The 23973-nt window shown below is 37.6% G+C and overlaps 1 protein-coding gene across 1 annotated transcript; it reads right to left on the bottom strand.

Annotated features, from left to right (window-relative positions):
• Positions 1 to 134: 134 nt before the first annotated feature.
• LOC134204284 (glutamate receptor-interacting protein 2-like) lies at positions 135 to 22139 on the bottom strand (the record flags this gene model as incomplete). The annotated part of the gene is made up of 2 exons (XM_062679106.1): positions 22121 to 22139; positions 135 to 951 (listed from the first exon to the last, which is right to left on the bottom strand). A coding segment is annotated over exon 2 (488 nt), but the record flags the coding sequence as incomplete, so codon positions are not given.
• Between the last annotated feature and the right edge of the window lie 1834 nt (positions 22140 to 23973).

Here is a 23973-nt window from a genome sequence, read left to right as displayed (position 1 = left end):
TGGATTGGCTTTGGATTGGCTTTGGATTGGCTTTGGATTGGCTTTGGATAGGCTTTGGATTGGCTTTGGATTGAATTTGGATTGTATTTGGATTTGGATTGGATTTGGTTTTGAATTGAATTTCTTCAACGAACCTGTTTCCGTATATGTAGGCATTATCTTCCGTACTGCCGTACAGAAGATTGGTTTTCTGCTGGGCATCAAATAGGAAATCCGGCAATGAGTTTCTCTTCACGGTCAACGTGATGTACTCGTTTTTGCTCTCCTTCAACAGCAAATCCAAATTGTAGTGCTGAACGGGATGATTGTCCACTGCCAACAGAACATCTCCGGCTCTCAACGATCCCGTCCTGTGTGCAGCGCTACCCGGTTTTACTTCCGATATTACAAACGATCCGTGACTATTCCCATTAACAGTAATCCCCAACCCGCATTTGTTTTGTCTGATCAGCTTAATGTTGAACACCCCGCTCGAAGGAATCACTGCGTCCGCCACGTCGAACTCCAACTCCAGCTCCACCCAGTTGGTTGTCTGCGGCTGGTTGTGATAATGGTTGGCCGCCGTCTTCGGCCCAAAATCCCCCAGCACCTGCCGGATTGTGTTCGCATCCAGATTGTACATCTTGTTGACGGCCAGAATGCGATCACCCTTCTGCAGGCACCCGGAACGTTCTGCCACAGAGTCGGGCACGATCTGTGCAATGATGTAGCCCCTGCCGCATGGCGTCTTCGGTCCCAAACAGATGCCGGAACCCTGTGAGCAGTCCAGCACTAGCTGGACCGATTCAGCCTTGCAGAGGCCCACGTTCGGGTGCAGGGTACCGGCACCGTTTTCTGTCGGTTGCGGGAGGGAACTCTTGCGTACCAATCGACGGCTTTTGGCCGCAGCCGACAGGTTTTTGCGGGAGTCCACAGTGTTGAAGCCGTACTTAGGGCTGGAGCAGGCGATGCCTAAAATGTAGAGAATTACTGTTTAAGCGTTTTATTAAGTTGCGTTATTTTGGTAGTGAAATCTCAGTGTTATCCACTAGCAGTAGAGTGGAGCGGGGCAAGTTTGCATACTTAACTGTTGCACTAGCATAACTGTTAGTAGTGATGTTTCAAAAGTTTTACTTAGCTACCCGTATGTACCCTGTATTCAGCTAAAAGCCGGAGTGGTCTCGATCTTCAGTACATAACAGTGGTCTCCAATCAGCACGGTCCATGACTGTACATCGCCAGCCACCCGATCGATCCACCTCACCTTCTTGTGTCTGAATATATATATCAAGTGGTCGAAGATCTACGTATTCTTCCTTCACGTTCTTCCTTCACCTTCACGACTCTTTCTCGAATCCACCAGTTTCTTATGTTTCTTAGTCTCCAACTCCAATAGACTTCACCTCCTCGAACCATTTGGTGCGTCGAGCAATAGTTGGCATCAGATACTCTTGTACCAAACTCCTCCAAAACTGATCCACCATGGATCAACAAAGCTCCCAATCTTCTCTACAAACCATCTTCGGTTCCACCAACATCTTAGCAGGTTTGACCATTCCTATCGAACTGAGTAACAAAAAGTGGTTAGGCGTCAACGCTTCCTGCTGTTCGCCGTCTGAAAGAACAAACGTCAAGGGTCTCGAGTTGACCACGCTCTCCGCCTCCACTACTAAAGTTGCCAACGGCTCTTCTCTTGGAATTTCTGTCGATTGAATACCTATGGGTGTTCGTGAACGTTTCTGCAAGCTGTTTGTGGGTTAGTCCATCGCTACCATCTCCTAGCCCAAATCTTTATTCGCTCCTATGAAGCTCGTCCCTCTGTCACCGCGGATTTTCACTGGCGCACCTCTACGCCCGATGAAACGCCATATGGCTTGCTTGAACGATTCGGTTGGGCCGGGCCGAAGTAATCTAGCCCCACATAGTAGGCATATGCGGTATTTCGAAAAATTTCGTTTCAGGTGGTTCGAAACGAAATTCCGCGGAATTTCGCGGAATTTAAGCATGGCAAAATCTGATTTCTTGATTTCGTTTCGTTTCGTAAAATTACAAAAATTTCGCTAGAAAAAACTAGCTTCTAACGAAATTCAACGGAATTCCGCGGAATTTCGAAACAAATTCAAACTTAAACCATACTTTATATTATCAAAAATTTTGGCTCCGCCGCTGAACAAAATTGTTAAGTTGTTTTCAAAACTTCAGGTTATAGGAGGAGATCCCCCAGTGGCGGACACATAAGCCATTTAACGAAAATCTCACTAACTATACAGATTATATTAACTGGTATACCGTATACACAAAATATGATCATTGATGAATCATACAAACTATACATGAGCATTTGAACACGTTTTGCGACAATGTATTTTAATGATGAATTTTGGTGGAAAATTTCACCTTTCAGAAAAGCGTACCCTAGTACCGGACACTTTTGCATCATGTTCAAATATAACGAAGTTGCCATTTTATGAGTAGAAACATCATTTAGAATAGCAATAGTTTTCACTTGCTTTGAGTTGTGGATATTAAAGTGTGTTAATAGAGCTTATTCGACTCTCCAGCTAAATTTATTACATCCTACTCGGAATTCTCACCTTTTTTCATTGCCATCTTCAAATTTTTGTTCTACTTATTTCTGTGGCTTAGAAGAAGCAATTATATTGAAGAAAGTTTAACAAAACAGGTGTAAAAATGACTATTTGCTTACATAAGAATCTCACTGTCCGGACAGCTGGGGGACTGGTGCCGGATAGACGAAATTGATTTTGCACCATAACTACATAACATATCTAACAAATCATGATCGTTGTTCACAATATGGCTGATATTGACCATCTCTACATGATTAGAATGCTTCCGATCGAATTTGATCTTGTTGATTCAAACCTTCTAAAGTAAGGTAAAACAAGAAAATTTTGACCATTTTTTTTTTCAATCCTAAATTTTGAACAAAGCTTTCAACCTAAAGATCAAATTTTTCCTACAGGTAAAGGACTTTGAAATAGCTATCCTTTGCATTACATTAGATGGTGGAAGGACCTCTGCAAGTATAGTTTTGAGAAGTGTCCGGTGTTGGGAGGTGTCCGGCGCTGAGGGATCTCCCCCTACATTTTTTTCTATTAACGCTTACTACATAACCCAAACAACCAAAAGTTCGTCATTGCATAATAAAATCCCCTTTGAAGTTTCTAAGAGTTAATATAGAGTTCCGACAGCACCTTCTAGATGATAATAAATCTTGAAGCTACTTCTGGCTCCCAACAGTTCCAATGTGAACTTTTAGCAACTTCAACTTAAAAAAAGTTCTAAAGGTACCCTCTAGGAACTACAAAGTAGAATGAAGGCTTCTCAATAGCGTCTTAAAAACTTCGAACATAAAAGTTCCGAACAATTTCACTGCGGACCTTTAAAGCGATTTCTATGTTTCCAAAAGTTCAACTAAAATTTTCATGCAAAACTTAAAAAGAAAAATTGTTCATACATAGTCATTTCATCAAAGTTTATTCAAAAGTTTAGGCTTAAATTGATTCTTTATATTATATTTATTTAACGCATTCATAAAAAAATTGGATAAAGTGGGATTCGAACCCGCATACTTTGCATTAGAGCCGCAATTGCTAACTACTACACTGTCGAGGTGTTGTGATCTGTAGATGAAATGACTACAATTTAAATTTCACCATGTAGGCATAGGAGATTATTTATACTTCATCAGTAAGTGACATAACTCACTCGTTTCAATTATGTTCGCTGGCGCATCGGATCATGCAAGGACTTGAACGCAGAGACAATCAAGTTCAATTCCACCATCAGGAGGAGGAGGAGGAGGAGGAGGAGCAAGAAAGTGACGAACATCTGTTTACAACAAATAAATAAAAATTGACTTTGACAATTTCCCCTTCGCAGAAGGCTCTTATAACTTCGTGAAGGAACTTTCAGCTTCGTTTAACGGCTTAAAATTCAGGCTGCTTAGAATGCTATATAGCCACTTCAGTCAAGCTGATTAAGCGAAAAACGTACTTTTAAAGGAACTTTTGGTTACTTGGGAACCCCATTCTTAGTCGACAAATACGTATGTAGTTTTCTTCTGTAAAACGTCTTCAGTGTTTCCAAGATTCAAATTTATATTTTGTGATATTTTTTACTATTTGTACAATATGAATGCGGAATCGATCGTGTTGCTGGTGGTCATGGGACGGCAGCTAGTTCGGGAGAACGCGAAATAAAAAAAAATGTACCTCGCGTAGCAGAAATTTGTTTAACCAGTGTACAATAGATGTTATTGATGGCTGATCACGCCAACTAGTGTGGGAGAACACAAAGTGATAAAACTAATCTCTGCATCGAAGAGCACAAAATTATTTAGTGCGGAATCGATCGTATTGTAGAAGCTTATTAAACGAAGCAGTTTCCAACAAACAATTCTTGTTAAATAAGCTAGTATTTTAGTTGAAGCTTATTTTGAATGAATATTGGGATTGATCTCGTGTTGGATTGGTTTGAAACACAGTTTCGTCTTATTGTTTTCAAGATAACTTCGTTTACAATAAATATTTAGTCGCTCACCATTGGGCTTCTCATAAATTACGTTCTCTACTAACCAACGGTTCCTTTTCCGTAGCGCTCACGGAGATGCAGAGCATTCCTCGATCTCTTATAACAATGAGTGTTAAACTAATTTTCCTCTCCTAGTCCTAAATTGACTGTAAGGACGGGACCAGCATCGTTATTGGTCATGAATTGGAAACTCCGAAGCAAGTATACAATAAGAATAACTTTTTTGTATCCCAAGAATATTATTTAATTGGTGAGGTGTGCATATTTGCTCTTTCTCGGCCAATCACGATTAGCAACTACGGTGTGTACAGTTAATCAAGCTAAGCTCTTCTTAGACTTCTTGCACAATATGTAAGGAACAATGAAGATTTGTAGACATCTCTAGATCTTCGCATGGAATTTGCAAAAAAAATCCAGAACGAGTTGAAAGATCATTACAATTGCGGAAAGTTCTTTACTTATGATTGCTTTCAGCTCATACTGACTATAACAGCTGTTCTCATATGCCAAGGACACACAGACGATATCTCAGTTCGTCGAGCTGAGTGTATATAAGACTATGGATTTGTGAAATTCGATTTGAAATACATATCTTTGTGCATTTTAGAAAGGTGCACAGAATTCTTCTAGAAAGCAAATGTATGCTATATATATGTAGACGAATAATAAGAAGGAAAAAGTTTTGGATGTTACGCCCTTTTCAATTATCAATTATCTATCTGTGTATGCGCCTGGCAGATGTGGATACATAATTGATTTATTTATTTATCATCAGACTAAGGCCGGAGTGGCCTGTGCTGCACATAAAAGACTTCTCCATTCAGCTCGGTTCAAGGCTGCACTTCGCCAACCACGCAGTCTGCGGAGGGTCCGCAAGTCGTCCTCCACCTGATCGATCCACCTTGCCCGCTGTGCACCTCGCCTTCTTGTTCCCGTCGGATCGTTGTCGAGAACCATTTTCACCGGATTACTGTTCGACATTCTGGCTACGTGCCCGGCCCACCGCAGTCTTCCGATTTTCGCGGTGTGAACATAATTGAGTATCCCACTAAATAAAAAAAAATCCCACAATTTCTATATTTTGTATACTTACTGATATAAAATTGATCATATTCGGGAGCACACGCTCCACGATGAATTCCTTTGAAAGCGGCACAAATGCTGGGGTATTGCCTTATCGCCAATGGTATATGCGGCGAGAATACGGTGATTTATCACAGACTGCCTCTTCTGTTATTATAACTCTACTGGTCGCAAAACAATTATTTAACTTCTAAAAATTGAAATCAGAATTGCGTACATAATGTAAAACCAATTTAATATAAATTCCGCTAAAAAAAAAATTAAAATTTCGTTTCGTTTCGAAAAATTTCGAATTAAATGAACCATGATTTCATATCGTTTCGAAGTCTCGAAAGTAAATCTATATTTCGTTTCGTTTCGATCCGAATCAACATAGACATTTCAAATTTCGTTTCGTTTCGTCTCGTCAGGAAAAAGTGTGTTATCGCATACCCTTACCACATAGCAAAACGGACGCTCAAAGAGTCTAAGTCTCGCAACAGGAAGAGGACCCATTGTTAGAATAGCCGTGCGTCCTGTGTACGATTGTTTGACAGATTTGCTACTTCATTCGAATACTGCTCGTTTTGCACAAATCTGATAATGGATAGCTTTGCCATTGGAAGTTCTTTTAGGTTAAGTGGACCTTCTACCGGTAGCAGATGATTCAAACTTAAAAAACGCTGCCAGTCGATCACATTATCCACAGATGTGTCCGTGTGCACTTAAGAGTAAGACACGATCGTAGCTCCTAGGTCTCCGTCCTGTCGATAGACTTTACACCAGTGGGACAAACCATCTCTGGCAAACGCAAGAACTCCGGTCCTTTGAACCATGTACCGCTAGATGATAAGCGTGATCCTTTGCTGGATTCTCTTTTGTCGGCATCTCCATTGTTCAGCTTTGTCATATACTCAAGAAAGAATAAATCATGTTTAGCGTGTTCAGATTCCTATCCCTAGTTCAGATAATTGACAGATAAGAACTGTCATAGCCCTGATAAATAAATCTAGGTATATACAGTGTTGCCACATATAAAGATTTATCTTATTTATAAAGATTTTTCAATATTTTTTGATAAAGATATCTTTATATAAAGATTAAAGATTTTTTTGAAGAAATAAGATTTTTCAAGATTTTTGTGCATTTTGAAATTTAGTGTTCTGTTTTTTTTTCTCATTTTTGGCCGATACTTTAATCCTATATCATGACCGATAAGGCAGTTTTCACTCAGTAAAATCCGTCAGCTACCAGATGGCTATCGCTTGACTCAGTAGTCAAACAGAATGTTGATCGTTTTTCAAAGCTTATCATGTACTTTACGTTCTATTCGAACTGTGACAATTATTGAACTGCCCAGCGCCACCGTCGTCACCTCTACGATCCCATCCCTGGTAGAAGTCATGAACAGAATAAAAAAACATGATATAGACTTGATTGATAAAGAGATAAAAGAACAGGCAACATTATCAAAAATTTGCACCGAAATATCATTTAAATATCAAGATATGCTATGGATAAGAACAAACTAATGGCACATGATACTGATCTCTTATTATAAATAGCATAAATTGATCTCCTCATGATATTTTCATGCAAAATATTGATATTGTCGTTTGATCTTTTATCTCTTATATCAATCATGTTCATATCTCATTTTACTATCTTATCAACATTTGATATTATTCAGCTATTTTCTTCTACTCGGGATGACCTACTGCTTGTTAATAAAGTCAATCGTATTTTTCAATTGGAAAGCCTTGAGTATACGAACATGTACAGTGAAATTAAATCGCTTTATCTGATTATCCTTTCCAACATCTAGAAAGATGAATTTCTTAAAAATATCATAGACAAATGGCTTACAAAACTTTGAACAACATCTTCACGAGAAAATGAAGACCTACGTAGAGCTAGCGGCAGATAATCTGGCAGGACCTCTTGATTAACCGCTGAAGGTAACTTTCTATTCTCTCGCATGTAATTTCTATGTGGAGCTGGTGAAGCAAACAATCAAACTCTTGAATGATCCCGTTCTTAAGACAGCTTCACTCATGGATCCAAAGAATTTGGAGAACATTACCAGTCTCAGTTCGATCCTGAAGAAGATTCCAAACTTTTGCGAGAGCTCAGGGGTGCAAATCTTTGCAAAACTAATCAGATCGAAGAGCAAGCCGATACGACGAAAAGTTGCGAGACATCGCTGGGCGGTAAACGGCGAGAAGGAAAGCTGGTATTTCCATTATAAAGAAAGTTCATCAACATTTCTATCTCATCCCTCTTTCGGCAGCAGCTGTCAAAATGCTGTTTTGGCCGAATAACTTTATTAAAACTTTGGTTAGTAACCGACTGAATATATATACGGTATACCAGCACGATTAATGCTATTTTGCGTTAAAAAATGTTATGTTAAAAAGAAAGGAGTTGCCAAGATGGCTTTAACGTTGCAATTCAATTCAAAATGCAAAAAGTCAAAATATTCACACTACAAACCTGAAAGGTTTATAACTTTTGATCACCTTGATTTGCAATAAATGGGATGGTACAAAAATACCTCGAAACTCGTTTCAAAATATACTCTCATTACAAATATCTACCTGCTTCTAAAAAACCCAACAGATTTAAAAACATTTGTATATTTAAAAAAAAGTGAATATTTCAGCTATTAAGCACCTATTCAAGTTTAAGCCTGGAGCACAAAGACAAGTTCGCCAATCAACTCGTCGAATTTGACAGTTTATCCACGGGAAAATGTCAAATTTGACGGGCGAAATGACGAACGATGTTATGCGCTTCAGCCTTAGTACAGATCAAGTAAAGATTTTTTTCAAGATTTTTTGCTCACCAATAAAGGTGAAAAAGATTTTTACGCCTGAAAATGTAGGTGAGGTTCGAAAAATAAGTGGCAACACTGGGTATATAAGAAACACTTGTACATAAACATGAGAAGTTTGCTGTTGGGTAAAATAAATATAGATGCTCTCTTCTATTTCAACTGTTAACCGGATCAGTTCGTTTTTTATTAAATTTACAATGGCGACGAGATAAAAAAAATTAGTAATTCGCGTGTGAAAGTAGTAAAAAATAGTAGAATAAGTGGCCGTTTCGGATTAGCTAGTGTCGGTCGGAGCTAAGGTTGGCTGGTTGAGGAATTAATCGGATGAAAGGTAATTAGTGGACATTGTGCTTTGGGATGTTGTAGGTTGTGATTTGAATTGAAAAGCTATTGAAAGAAGTCAATTGTTTGGGTGGTTGTTTTGTTAACAAAAGAAAGTGAGCTAAGTGTAAAAGATATTATTCTTTTTCTTCTCGTTCATAGCCGGTCAAAAGTGACGCTAGTTCCTTGGCTTAGGGGGACCCTATTATCCACAGGTCGAGTTAATTTCCTGGTGGCGTCTGAAATTGAAGTTTACCGAAGAGCCTTTGAGCAGGAAAGCTAGGCCAGTTGACCGATAATCCGGAGAAGGCTGTACGAAAAAGGATGATTACCGGTGTTGTTGCTGAGTGAATACGTGATACCGGTGCAAAAACGTAATCGTTTGAAAGGCGGAATTATCGACGCACACACGAACTTTTCGGGATTGGGACAATTGGCATTCAGCAGTACAATAACCAATAGTTTCGGAGGAGACGGGAACTGGAATTCAGCGAGTGAGAACGGTACAAAGGTATGTGAATATATTGTTCCTTTATTTTTGAAGAATATGAACTAATTAGACACAATGGGGCTAATCGGCTCAATTGATCCATATGTTCAAGGTACCTCGTTCTCTCATTATGTCGAACAAATGGAATACATCTTCTCTAGTAACGACATTGTAGAAGGTAAGAAAAAAGATATTTTCCTTAGCTTGTGCGGGATAACGGTGTTCCAGGAATTGAAACGTATTTATCCTGCGACGGACTTACGAACCGTATCCTACGCGGGTATTATAAAAAAAATTAAAGGAGAGATATGATAAGGTAGAATCAGACATAGTGATGCGGTATAAGTTTAGATGCAGGGTACAGGGACCAGGTGAAACGAACGAAAATTTTCTTCTAGATGTGAAACTATTGGCTGAAACGTGTGACTTTGGTGAATTTAGAGACTCGGCCATTAGGGATCAATTTGTTTACGGGGTGCATAATAAGGATTTGCAACAGAAGCTTTTAGGTGAGGAGAATTTGACGTTGAAAGTGGTGGAGCGGATTTTAAAAACAAAAGAAGTTACAGCAAATAGCTCACAGGCAATCAATAGGAGCAGCGGAGTGAATTCGGTAAAGCATAGGTTAGGATGGAAGGAAATCAAGGATGAAAGAAAGAATCATGGCGAAAGAGATTTTGAAAGAAGGAGCAGAGAAAGGTATCGAAATGATGATAGAAGATCCCAATACCAAAATGGCGGATATCGTTCTCGATCTAGGTCACAGACAAAGGGACGGTATGCTAATTTTATTTGTCATTTTTGTAAAGCCAGAGGACATATACAAAAAAAATGTTATAAATTCATCAACCAGCAAAAACATCCAGTTAAATTTGTAGGAGACACTGCAAGTGTGGAGGATTCGCATGAGTATTTCAAAAGATTAAGAATGGACTACGATAGCGACGTGGACTCAGGTGATTACTACCCTTGCATGATGATAAAATCAATTAGTAGAGTTAGTGAACCTTGTCTGGTGGAAGTTAATGTTGAGGGTAGACATTTGAAAATGGAGGTTGACAGTGGTTCCTCAGTTTCAGTATTGAGCAAAGCTGATTATTTTCGAAATTTTGACAATATTTGTGTAAGTAGCAACCAAAAACGGTTGGTGGTTGTGAATGGGACAACTTTAAAGGTGCATGGATCGATGATGGTTAATGTGGTGTTAAATTCGAAAAGAGCTAAACTGGAACTAATTGTGATTGATACTGAACATATTTTTATACCTTTGATTGGGTGGGATTGGCTGGACGTATTTTGTAATGATTGGAGAAGGATGTTTGCTCAGACTTTATTAGTAAATAATGTTACATTTGAAAATAATTTTGACAAAATTGTGGATGGCTTGAGAACAAAATATGACGTTGTTTTTAACAAAGATTTTACTATGCCGATTTAAAAAAGCATATAATGTACCGTACAGGCTGCGCGATAAAGTGTTGGGTCTATTGCAAGAATTAGAAAAGGATGGAATTATATCCCCTATCAAAACAAGTTTATGGGCTTCCCCTGTTGTGATTGTACCTAAAAAAGACAACGAAATTAGGTTTGTTATAGACTGCAAAGTATCATTGAACAAGGTACTGATACCAATCAAAACACATATCCCCTTCCTACAGCGCAAGATGTGTTTGCATCGTTAGCCGGATGTAGTGTATTTTGTGCGTTGGATTTGACTACAGCATACACACAATTAAAGTTTTCAAAAAAAATCGAGAAAAATTGTCGTTATTAATACGATTAGGGGTTTGTTCACTTATAATAGACTTCCCCAAGGGGCATCATCGAGCGCCGCAATTTTCCAACAGATCATGGAAGACATTTTAAAGGGAATTGATTTTGTATTTATTTATCTAGATGACGTGTTGATTGCAGGAAGAACTCCAGAGAAATGCTTGAGTAAACTAGAAAAAGTTTTAAAACGGCTTTCAGAGGCCAACATCAAAGTCAATTATAAAAACCCAGATTAATCCACCTACAGTGAGATTTTGACCCTTCCTTAAGCCCCAAACGCAATACAACGGAACGGCGACGGAAACGGCAAATTTAACAATTTTCCGTTTCCGTCGCCGTTCCGTTGAATTGCGTTTGGGGCTTTAGTTATAAAGATTTTTTCCAGACTCCAGTATTTAAACCGAGATAAAACTACTCAGCTTCCCACCGTGATGTAGTGAATATAATACGTTCAAGAAACTTATTCGGTGAGCAAGTAAATGTTTGCAAAAATAAAAATAAAAATGATAAATAAAGTAGAAATTATTTTACTGAATAATCTATTCGAATGAGCGCCCAATTTTCTCAGACCAATAATGATTGTCAATGAGGCATTATTCCGAATCGTTCTCAATGACGATGCGCTATAAAAGCTTCACCGAAAGATCTATGTGTGCCAAAGAAGAAAAGATACTTAAGCTGCACGTGTAAGTATGAGTGAGTCAAGGAGAGAAAACGAGCTGTGGATTGCTGAGGATAGCGAGAGCTTGCGTTTGTGTGTGTATGTGAGTGAATGAGTTTGACCCGGGCTGAAGAATAACAATCTTCAATTGCCTGGTCATTCTGTGAACGATCTTTGGTGCGAACTGACGCGTTTTAAATTTGTTCTCCGTTTGTAAATTCGCGGATACGACATGACGCGGTCGGTAGTGAAAATTGTTGCGTGTTAATCATATGCACACCAGGTAAGAAAAATAGAGTAAAGAATATTATTATACGTGCAGGACGGGTGGGTACCTGCACGTAAACAAGAAAGCCAATTAAGTTACCGAAGTAAAAAAAAAAAACAAATGAAAATTCAATCATTTTTTGAATTGCATGCAGGACGGGTGGGTACCTGCATGCCAATGAAAGCAAATGTAAAAAAAATGTGCGGACGAGTGGGTACCGGCACGATTCATAAAAAAATGTCAATGAAAGCAAATGTAAAAAAATGTGCGGACGAGTGGGTACCGGCACGATTGATAAGAAAAAAAAAACTAACAATGACGGTAAGATAGACTACTTTTAAAAAATATATATAACGAAAAGCATAAGATTTGCTTGAAATGCGGTATCGGTTATAAAGGTAACAGAAATTTAAATTAAATACTGCGGTAGTTAAAAACTGATATGAAAGTGTTGCATGAAATAAAATAAACAATTATAACCTGTAACTGATTATGAAATAAAATAAAATATTCATGTCAAAATGTAGGTGTACGGAAAGTCATTCATGATAAAAGATGATTAAAAACAGTTTCCAAATGATGAATAAAACTCGGCCTTGAACTGCGTTTGAAACGGATTCAAATTAGATTTAGATTTTTTTGTTGATTCGATTTGGATACTAATTTGAGTAACTGATCCAAAACTAGCTAATTAATTGGAAGAAGCAATTTTAAATTCATTTGACTGGAATTAATATGAATAAAATTGATTTAGATTTAGATGGGATTTGAATTTGATTTGGATTGAATAAATTGGATTAAAAAATCAGTTGAAGGTAAGATCCAAATTTAATTTTCGAACTGTTATGCAAAACTGGCAATTTTGTATAACATCTCGGGAATTGAGTAAATAAGCGGATGCAGTCTCAAAATCCTTATGAAACTAATTGAAAGTGAGTGAGTGAGAATTCAGAGTGAGTTTAATTTGTTTCGATTTAGATTGGATGACTTTGGTGTGAGTCTTATTTAATTTTGGACTGGATTGGGATAAGAATCACATGGGATATTGGATTTGAATCGAATTGGATTCGGATTAGTTTGGTTTGCATGCGTTTGGTTGGATTTGATATGAATTAGATTTGGATTGGATTGGATTTGGGATGAATTTGGATTGAGTTTAGACTGGAGTTGGAATTAGATGGTTATGAATTTAGATTTGATTTGGACTGGATTTAATTTAAATTTGGATTGATGTGGATTGAATTTGAATTGGACTCAGATTGGAATGGGTTCGGATTGGATTGTTTTGAATGAGATTTGGATTCAGCTTGAATTGGATTTTTATTGGAATTGGGTTTAACTTGGAATGGATTTGAATTCGATTTGGATTGTATTGAATTTGAATTGGGTTTGATTGTACGGATTGTATTAGGATTGGATTTAATTTCAATTTGGAATGATTAGGACCGAATTTGGACCGAATTTAGATTGGACTTGGAACGGATTTGAATTCAATTGGGATTGGATTGAATTTGCATTGGATTAAGATTGGATTTGGATTGTAATGAGTTTAGATTGGATTTGTATTTGATTGGATTTAATTTAAATTTTGATTGATTTGTATGAATTTGGATTAGACTAGGATTCAGGTGGATTTGGACATGATTTAGATTCAATTTGGATTTGATTTGGATTGCACTTATTTTGGTGTCAAATGGGGTTTGGATTGATTCGGACTAGATTGGGATTGAATTTTAATTGGATATGAGTTGGACTTGGGGTGATTTGGATTCGATTTAAATTGGATTTGGGTTGGATTTGAATTAGATTTGTATTGAATTTGAATAGGATTTGGATTGAATTTTAAGTCGATTGAAGTTAAATTGGATTTGGATTGAGAGTTGAATTGGATATAGATTTAATTTTGATTGAATTTGGATTGGATTTTATTTCGATTTGGAATGATTTAGATCGAATTTGGATCAAAGTTGGCTTATATTGGTTTAAGATTTGGTTTGGATTGAATTTGGATTGAAGTCAAATTGGGTTTGGATTGTATTTGTATTGGATTTGGTTTGTATTTTGATTGCATTTGGATTTGATTTGCAATAGATTTGATTTGCAATAGATTTGTATTTGAATGTGGATTGAATTTGGATTTTAGTTGGATTTGATTTGGATTGAATTTGGATTGGATTGAAGTGGATTGGAATTTATTTGGATTTGGATTAAATTGAATTTTAAGTAGGTAGATTGAAGTTAAATTGGATTTGGATTGAGTTTGGATTGGATTCGGATTGGATTTGTAATTGGATTTAGATTGAATTTTGATTGAATTAGGATTGGATTTTATTTCGATTTGGAAAGATTTAGATCAGATTTAGATTGAAGTTGGCTTATACCGGTTTTAGATTTGCTTTGGATTGGAGTCAAATTGGGTTTGGATTGTATTTGTATTGGATTTGAATTGTATTTTGATTGCATTTGGATTTGATTTGCAATGGATTCTGATCGAATGTGGATTAGATTTGGATTTTAGTTGGATTTGATTTGGATTGAATTTGGATTGGACAACGATCCGACGGGCACAAAAGGCGAGGTGCGCAGCGGGCAAGGTGGATCGATCAGGTGGAAGATGACTTGCGGACCCTCCGTAGACTGCGTGGTGGGCGACGTGTAGCCATAGACCGAGCCGAATGGAGAAGACTCTTATATACCGCACAGGTCGCTTCGGCCTTAGTCTGAATAAATAATAATAATTGGATTGGATTGGAGTGGATTGGAATTTATTTTGATTTGGATTAAATTTGAATGGGACTTAAATTCGATTTGTATTGAACTTGAATTGGATTTTAGTTGGATTTAATTTAGATTGAATTTGGATTGGATTGGAGTGGATTGGAATTTATTTGGATTTGGATTAAAATTGTATTAAATTTGAATGGGACTTGAATTGCATTTGGAGTGGACTTGATTTGGATTAGATTAAGATTAATTTTGGATTTGATTTGTATAGTATTGGATTTGAATTGAATTTTGATTGAATTAGGATTGGTTTTCAGTTGAATTTGGATTTGATTTGAGTTTGAATTGGATTTGAATTGTATTTGTATGGGATTCTATTTGGATCGACGATGAAGTCTCAATTATTTTTGAAAAATTGATTGGAGTTAAATTATATTTGGATTGGTTTTGGATTTGATTGGGAATGGATTTGGATTGAATTTGCATTGAATTTTGATTGAATAAGGATTTGACTGGATTGGATTCAATTTAATTTGGATTTGGATTCTTATTGATCTTGGGCTGGATTTAAAATGGATTTGGATTGCCTTTGGATTGGATTTGGAATGGGCTTCGATTTGATTCGGATTGGATTTGGAATGGAATCGGATTTAACTGAGATTGTATTTGAATTGGATTTGAATTACATTTGGAATGGATTTGTATTGAATATAAATTGAATTGGAGTGAATATGGATTGAATTTTCAATGAATTGAAGTTAAATTGAATTGGATTGAATTAGGATTGGGTTAAAGTGGATTGGATTTAATTTGCATTTGGATTAAATTTGAATCGGACTCTGATTGGATTTGGATTGGATTCAGATTGGATTTGGATATGATTTGGATTCAATTTGGATTGAATTTTATTTGGATTAGATTAAGTTTGGATTTAATTTGCAGCTTATTGGATTTGTATTAGATTTGGATTGAGTTTTGTTTGAATGAGGATTGGATTTGGATTTAAATTGGATTTTGATTGAATTTGCATTGGATTTTATTTGGATCGACAATAAAGTCTCAATTATTTTTGAAAAAACGCTTTTATAAAGCATTTTTTTTAATGTTTGGAGTTACATTGGATTTGGATTGGATATGATTTAGCTTGAATGGGATTTGTATTGGATTCAGATTGAATTAGTGTTGAACTGGATTTGGATGGAATTTTGATTGGACTTGCATCGTATTTGAATTGGATTCGGAATTAAATTTGGATTTTACAAGGATTGGATTTGAGGGGCCTTCCTCCGCCGTGTGGTAAGATGCGTTTCTACAAAGCAAGACCAAACTGAAGGTTCAATTATTTGTGCGGCCTAGGAAATTTTATCGATATCCCTGGGCATAAATATAACATCATATTAGTCTCATGGTATACGAATGGATCGCAGTTAACAACTGTGAAATTACTTAATGAACACACATGCTGCGAATCGGCAATGTCCCAGTGGGGGATGTAATGCCAATAAGAAGAAGCAGAACTGGGATTTGATTGGATTGAATTTAGTTTGAAGAAAAATTGGATTTAGATTGAAACTGAATAAGATTTGAATTGGATTGGATTAGATTTGGATTGAATTTGAATTGGCTTGGTATCGGATTGGATTGGATTAAGTTTGACTTCGAATTGAATGTGGATTGAATTTAGATTGGATTTGGATTATAATTAGGTTGGATTCGGATATTATTTGTATTGGGTATGGATTGGATTAGGAATGGATTTGCATTTGAATCGTATTGAGATTGGATTTGTGCTGTATTGGATTAGAATTCGATTAGGCCTTGGTTCTAACAACGATTGCATCATGATTTCATTTGAACTATGTTTGTGTTTAATTATAATGAAATTTAAAACAGATTCGTATATTGTTCGAGTAGGATTTTTCTTGTATTTGACTACATTATTGAATTTAAATTGTTGATTTGATTTGAATTGTTTTTGTTTGGATTCGAGATGGAATTCATTGTTTTGATTGAAACATGATTCGGCACTAGGCTACATTGAACACATTCTTCACGCCACTAACAAAAATCAAAATGGTTTTCTTGAAGCAGATACTTTTCCATGATCCTAGTGCAAATTGTAGAGAAGGGGACGAATGTAGTGAATATAATGGATTCAAGAAACTTATTCGGTGAGCAAGTAAATGTTTGCAAAAATAAAAATAAAAATGATAAATAAAGTAGAAATTATTTTACTGAATAATCTATTCGAATGAGCGCCCAATTTTCTCAGACCAATAATGATTGTCAATGAGGCATTATTCCGAATCGTTCTCAATGACGATGCGCTATAAAAGCTTCACCGAAAGATCTATGTGTGCCAAAGAAGAAAAGATACTTAAGCTGCACGTGTAAGTATGAGTGAGTCAAGGAGAGAAAACGAGCTGTGGATTGCTGAGGATAGCGAGAGCTTGCGTTTGTGTGTGTGTATGTGAGTGAATGAGTTTGACCCGGGCTGAAGAATAACAATCTTCAATTGCACGGTCATTCTGTGAACGATCTTTGGTGCGAACTGACGCGTTTTAAATTTGTTCTCCGTTTGTAAATTCGCGGATACGACAGGTGATTTACCGTGAAGCTGACAAAATAATTGCCTACCCAAAGGCGGATGTCATGGGTTGAATGACAACTTAACGAATGATAACGTACTGTGCTTCATGCTGCCTATCTATAAGGCGCTCGTCGGATTGAATAACTATTGTGACATGGTTAGTAACTATCGTAACGGTGGTTTAGTATATTGTACTCGTAATTCCCAGAGACCTCGATATTAATTAATCCAGAACTAACTAAATCAGTCATTGATCTGAGCGAAACTCAATAGCGTTCAATAATAACATATATTTCGCCTTATGGATGCCTAATTTGGTAAAACTAAACTTGTTCAATACCTTAAAAATGAGCGAGATTTTTATGGTAGTAAATTTCAGAATTTGCACACATACGCACACATACATGCATACAAGTGATCTATTAGTGTCTCAAAACATGCTCACATTTGCTATCTAGCTTCCACTGAAGAAATTTTTGAAATCCCTTTCAATTTTTACGTTTTTGCTTTTCTGAGAAGATTTTTTTGTACATGCTTCTATATGTTCCTAAATTAAAATCATTTGTTTCTTTGAAACAAATCAGAAAAATAGGCATAATTCCATGTCATATTATTTGTTATAATTATATTTTCAATGTCAAAGTGTATTTATTTAAAATACCATACATTTTATTTAATAATTTACGAGATTTCTTGATTGATCAATACGTAACACACCTGCGTAACGCATACAAAGTGAAATTATAGACACTTCCGAAGGAAGGGTCTAAAATGCAAGTTTTTTGTAAAGGAATTACCATTCTTGGGACACATAATTTCAAACAAAGGCCTTCTACCAAATCCTGAAAAAGTTTCCACAATAAAAGCTGCAAAACAACCTGAAAATGTAAATGAACTTAAAGCTTATTTGGGACTTCTAAATTATTACAACAAGTTTCTTCCAAACCTGTCTAGGACGTTGTACCCCCTATATGGACTATTGACAAAGAATGTTAGGTATGAATAGGATTCCAAATGTGAAACATCATTCCAGGAATCTAAAGATAAATTACTGGCTGCAAATATACTCACTTACTATGACCCTAAGAAACCTATAGTCGTTAGCACGGATGCTTCCTCTTATGGGTTGGGGGGAGTTATTTCGCATATTATCGATGGAAAAGAGCAGCCGATTTGGTTTACTTCGTTCTCATTGAACAGTGCCCAAAAAGTTTATCCCATATTACACTTGGAAGCTTTGGCAGTGGTGTCAACGGTCAAGAAGTTTCATAAATTTTTGTATGGCCAGAGATTCACAATTTATACGGATCACAAGCCGCTTTTAGGTATATTGGGGAAATCGGGAAAAAATTCAATTTATGTAACGCGGCTCCAGAGATATGTCATGGATTTGGCTATTTACGATTACGTCATTGAATATAGGCCAGCGGAGAAACAAGGAAATGCTGACTTCTGTTCAAGGTTTCCATTGAAAAATGAGGTTTCGTGTGATCCAGAGTGCAACTATGTAAAATCATTGAATTTGACTGACGGGTGTCCAGTAGATTATGTGCTAGTAGCGAAAGAAACCAAAACTGACTCATTTTTGCAACAGATTCTCTCTTACATAAAAAATGGTTGGCCGAAAAGACTCCGTATTTGCTACCGGAACGTTTATGCACAAAAGCAGGATTTAGATGAAGTAGAGGAATGTTTATTATTTCAAGATCGAGTTGTGGTACCCGTTAATCTTCAGAGGAGAGTTTTAGAACTTCTACATGTCAACCATAACGGCATTATTAAAATGAAGCAGATGGCCAGAAAGACTGTTTATTAGTTTGGGATCAATAAAGATGTAGAAGACTTCGTAAATCACTGTGAGACGTGTTTGAAGATGACTAATGTTCCAGGAGCTAAAGAAACACACAAGTGGATTCCTACCTTAAAGCCATTTAGCAGAATTCACGCTGATTTTTTTTTTCTTCAAGGGACATACTTTTTTGTTGATAGTTGACAGTTGTTCCAAATGGTTGGAAATTGTAATAATGGATTCAGGTACAAGCGCAGATAGAGTTCTGAGGAAAATGGCTGAAATATTTGCCAGGTATGGGTTACCTGAAATGGTGGTGACCGATAATGGGCCGCCTTTCAATTCCAACGCTTTTAATTCATATATGGAGAAACAAGGTGTTCTTAAAAGCCCGCCCTATCACTCTCAAAGTAATGGGCAGGCGGAAAGGCTGGTGGGAGTTACAAAAAAAAGTTTTGAAAAAGTTTTTGATCGATCCTAAAATGCTGTCATTGAATCTACAGGACAAAATTGATTATTTTCTTATCAATTATAGGAATACTTGCCTAGAGTCTGGGGTGACACCTTCTGACAAAGTATTAGGTTATAAACCAAAACTATTGTTAGATTTGTTAAACCCCAATAAATCATTTAAAAAACAATTGGAATATCCGCCCTTTGAAAATACTGTAATGGGGAAAAATATTAATGGTACTCAGAAAGATCCTTTTGGAAAATTAGTACCAGGCGACAAGGTTTACTATAGGAATCCGAATATTTCTGAAACTCAAAGATGGGTGGAAGCTAAATATACTAAAAGAGTTTCCACGAATGTTTTACAGATTGCCATCGGAGCCCATCTCCTAACAGCCCACAGGGGGCAGATAAAGCTTGTCAAAACGAATGAACGGAGGCGAAATGTTTCGCTTCAAGCTGGAGAAGACGAGGCGCCCGTACGGACACATAAGAGGAAGTTTGTCGATTCCGATGAAGATGAGCCGTTTCACGGTTTCGATGCTGAGGCTCCACCACCCGCCAGAAATGAATTACATCCGGGAGCGTTACAAGAAAGTGTTGATGTTTTTCCATCAGGAAGTTCGAAGCCTTCAGTTACATTAAGGCGTTCGAATAGAAAGAAACAGAAGTCAAATGATCATGAATTTGTGTACTATTAAGTAGTTAGGTGTTACTAAAGAAAGTATTAAGTATCAAATTTAGTTAACAAGTGCCATCATGAATTATAGTTATAAAACTCACGATCTAAATATAAAGTTACATATATGGACACCGTCGAATTTTGCGAAAATAATGTTCAGAGAAAGAGTGGTATAATAATTAACTAAATAAGGGAGGAGTTGTCATATACTCAAGAAAGAATAAATAATGTTTAGCGTGTTCAGATTCCTATCCCTAGTTCAGATAATTGACAGATAAGAACTGTCATAGTCCTGATAAATAAATCTAGGTATATAAGAAACACTTGTACATAAACATGAGAAGTTTGCTGTTGGGTAAAATAAATATAGATGCTCTCTTCTGTAGCAACTGTTGACCAGACCAGTGCGTTTTCCTTGAACTTTACAACCTTCTGACTTCGATAGTATTTTGCCAACCCGACATGCAACGAACTGCCGGTAGTTTCGATGATGAGAGTTGATTCATGTCAAAACTGTCTGTGAATTACTCCACATTACCACTTTACCGATTTCTAGCGAATGTCCTTTGCGAATTGATTTCAACAACCGGAAACCTAATACAGTCGCCAGCAGCTCTAGCCTTGGTATAGATACAGCTTTCAATGGAGCCACTTTCGACTTTCCTCCGACTAAAGCCAACTCTACTCCATTCGCGAACTGTACTCGAAAATAGGCAACACAAGCGTGTGCTTCCTCGCTGGCGTCGACAAAGACATATAACTGCAGCTCCGAGAGATTTCTCAGCGAACGGAGTTGAAAATAACAACGAGAAATGCGTGCTTCGTTGAATTTTTGAAACAGGTCTGTCCAACGCTCCCAGGTTTCCCGCAAATGCGTAATCTTCTTATATATAAAAATGAAATGGTCTGTGTTCGTATCCGCATAACTCGAAAACGGCTGGATGGATTTTTTTCATTTCTTCAACAGAAACATTCGTTTTCGTTTCCGACGGGTTTATATGATATTTCCTTATGCGAAAATCACGAGTAGCGTTGAATAATTCGTAAAAAACTAAAATTAAGATTTGCATGGAAATTTCGCATGAGAAGTTCACAACGCGCATTTTCGCCTACTATGCAGGACAACGTCTGCCGGGTCGACTAGTTGAGAATATAAAGATGTCTCTTCCGGCTTTCAGTACATCCCAAGCACTCGTTCTGTGGAGCTATTTTGGTCTAATTGAAGACTCTTTCAGTGGCTGAATCACGCTCCCTGACCAATGCGAGAAACTCTTTCGAATTGGATAAGCCTGAACCCTTCGTGTCTATGTACGCGTCTGATCTCCAACGTTAATTTCACCACCTCCACGATGTCGATTTTTTTAAGCTTTATTTAAGTGATTTTTTTTATTTTAAAATTAAGTTCATCACTGGCCGCACTGTCGAGGCAATCGTCAACATAGTGTTTCCGCACAATCGCAGCGATTGCTTCAGGGAACTCTGAAGAGTGTTCTTCGGCATTTCTATTCTTAACAAACTATGCGGAACATGGTAGACAGGTGGACCCGAAAGTAGCCACATTCATCAGATACACATCTGGAACGTGTGACGGGTCTTCTCTCCACAGCAGTCTCTGCGCGTTGTGATCCTTTGGCCGAATCAGAATTTGATGGAACAGCGGGATTGGGTCGTATATAGGTCACCGTAACTCATTTACGTCAGGAGATCTGGTCCCTTAAGCAGCGTGGTGTTGAGAGATATTCCATCCACTTTAGCTGTGTCACAGAAAATGCGAAGCTTGGACGTTTTTTTCGGATTGATTGCAAATCCTAAATTTGAAAGGATGCTTTCGACTGTTGTGCTCAATTTTGTTTGACTATTATCGGCTCTTTCAGTCTTATAAAGCAGCTAAAACGTTATTGCGTCTATTTTCCGACGTTGCGAAATATATTTCACCCTCTAAATCCCTGAAGAAGGTGAAACATACACCGAAACGTCGGAAAATAGACGCAATAACGTTTTAGCTGCTTTATAAGACTGAAAAAGCCGATAATAGTCAAACAAAAATGCAAATCCTAAAAGTAAATACCATGTCCGCTTTGGATCCGCTGCTTTTAGTTCCTTAGGAGTCGCCTCATGGATATAACTTTTCGTCTGATATTCTGACCATTGTCTCGCGATGCTTTCGCCAATATCCGGATCTCTCATGAAACGTCGTTCTAGGCACTGAAGACGTCGAACCGCCATCGGATAACAATTTGGAATCCTAAAGTTGTCGCATTTCCACAAAAAATCCGGTCTCAAATCGTTGACCGGACGCGCCTCGTCGATTCTCGAAGTATTTGCTTTGCTCTCTGCTCTTGCTTCATCTGTCTCAGGTAGCTGTACAACGTCGGATCTCTACCGAAAAAAAAATCTACGCCAAATCTTGAAGCGACTGATCCGCCTGGCAATCACAAAGATGAAAACTGTGCGCATGGTCAACATTTTCATTTCATTTTTTCATTCGCCCATGTCTCGACTTTGCTGCAATTAGCTTCCCCGGTTGTCCTTCTCGAACTTTTAGCATCGTAGTAACGTGCGCATTGTCATTTCCAATGAGATTTCGGGGGAAAGCATCCTCATATCCCTTCACTGGTAGCACCTGGTAGTCCTTTCAGATACGGGAAAGCTTGTGCCAACCCCGTGTACTTTAACGATTGCTTTGGAAAATCCAGCTTACGGTGCTTGCGAGCATCCTTCAGAGCGAATCTGATAGCTTTGTTTTCGCCAGATATCTCTAGCGTCACTTGCTGAGAATACGATTCAGCTTGATTCACGTTGGCAGTCCACTGCAGACACAGAAGAAGACTTTCTCCAGTAACTCACAACTGCTTTACTATTTCTTCGTCCACTAAGGTATTTCCTGATCCATCGCCTAAGAATGCGTAAGTTGCCTTGTAGTAGAACCGGAATTATACGAAACAACACCGTTTTTTCGGATACGTGGAGGTTGGTTTTTGCGCTTGTTCCAATCGCTTTGTAGTTAACATGTTCTTCCTTCATTTCCGCTTTCTGTACGCGATGTCGATAGTGATAACCGTCGATTTCACACCTCTGCCGAATCCTACATGTACGCTTGCCATGTATTCCCAACCAGATACGACACAGTCCTAGTGTTTTCATTGTCATCCAGCGCTTATCTTGCATTTTTTTAGCAAATACCGGAAAGTGGGCCCTCTTTAGCCATGCGGTTAGATTCACGACTACAAAGCAAGGCCATGCTGAAGGTGGCTGAGTTCGATTCCCGGTCCGGTCTAGGAAATTTTCAGATTCGCCTTATCAGGTATCATGTATCAGAACGTCGGCTCAGGAGGAACGTTCCCCTCAATTTGGGAGATTTGTCCATCGCCTTCACTGGCCTTTCTCATCATTTACCTGACGGAGAAGGAAGTGAAAAGGGGAAAGAAAGAGGAAGTGAAGTTGGAAAGGAGAATGGAACCATTGATAGGAAAGCCAATTATGTAGACTCACACGCATTCAGCTAGGGACTAAAGAGAGATGTCACAAAAACACAGAGGACGTAACAATGGACGAACGTCATAGACGAAACACAGAGTGCACTGTGAAAAACGCATAATGCGAATCCATATAGGTGACATACACAAAGTACATTGTAAAAAGACGCATAATGCGATTCCATATAGGTGACAATTTGTTGAAAAAAAAACTAAATAATACGCATAATACGAATCCATATAGGTGACAAACACAAAGTACATTGTAAAAAAACGCATAATGCTAATCCATATAGGTGAAAATTTGTTGAA

This window comes from Armigeres subalbatus, unplaced genomic scaffold (assembly GCF_024139115.2).
Source record: "Armigeres subalbatus isolate Guangzhou_Male unplaced genomic scaffold, GZ_Asu_2 Contig512, whole genome shotgun sequence".
NCBI classification, from domain to species: Eukaryota; Metazoa; Arthropoda; class Insecta; order Diptera; family Culicidae; genus Armigeres; species Armigeres subalbatus.
This window is presented reverse-complemented; position numbering and strand designations above follow the sequence as displayed.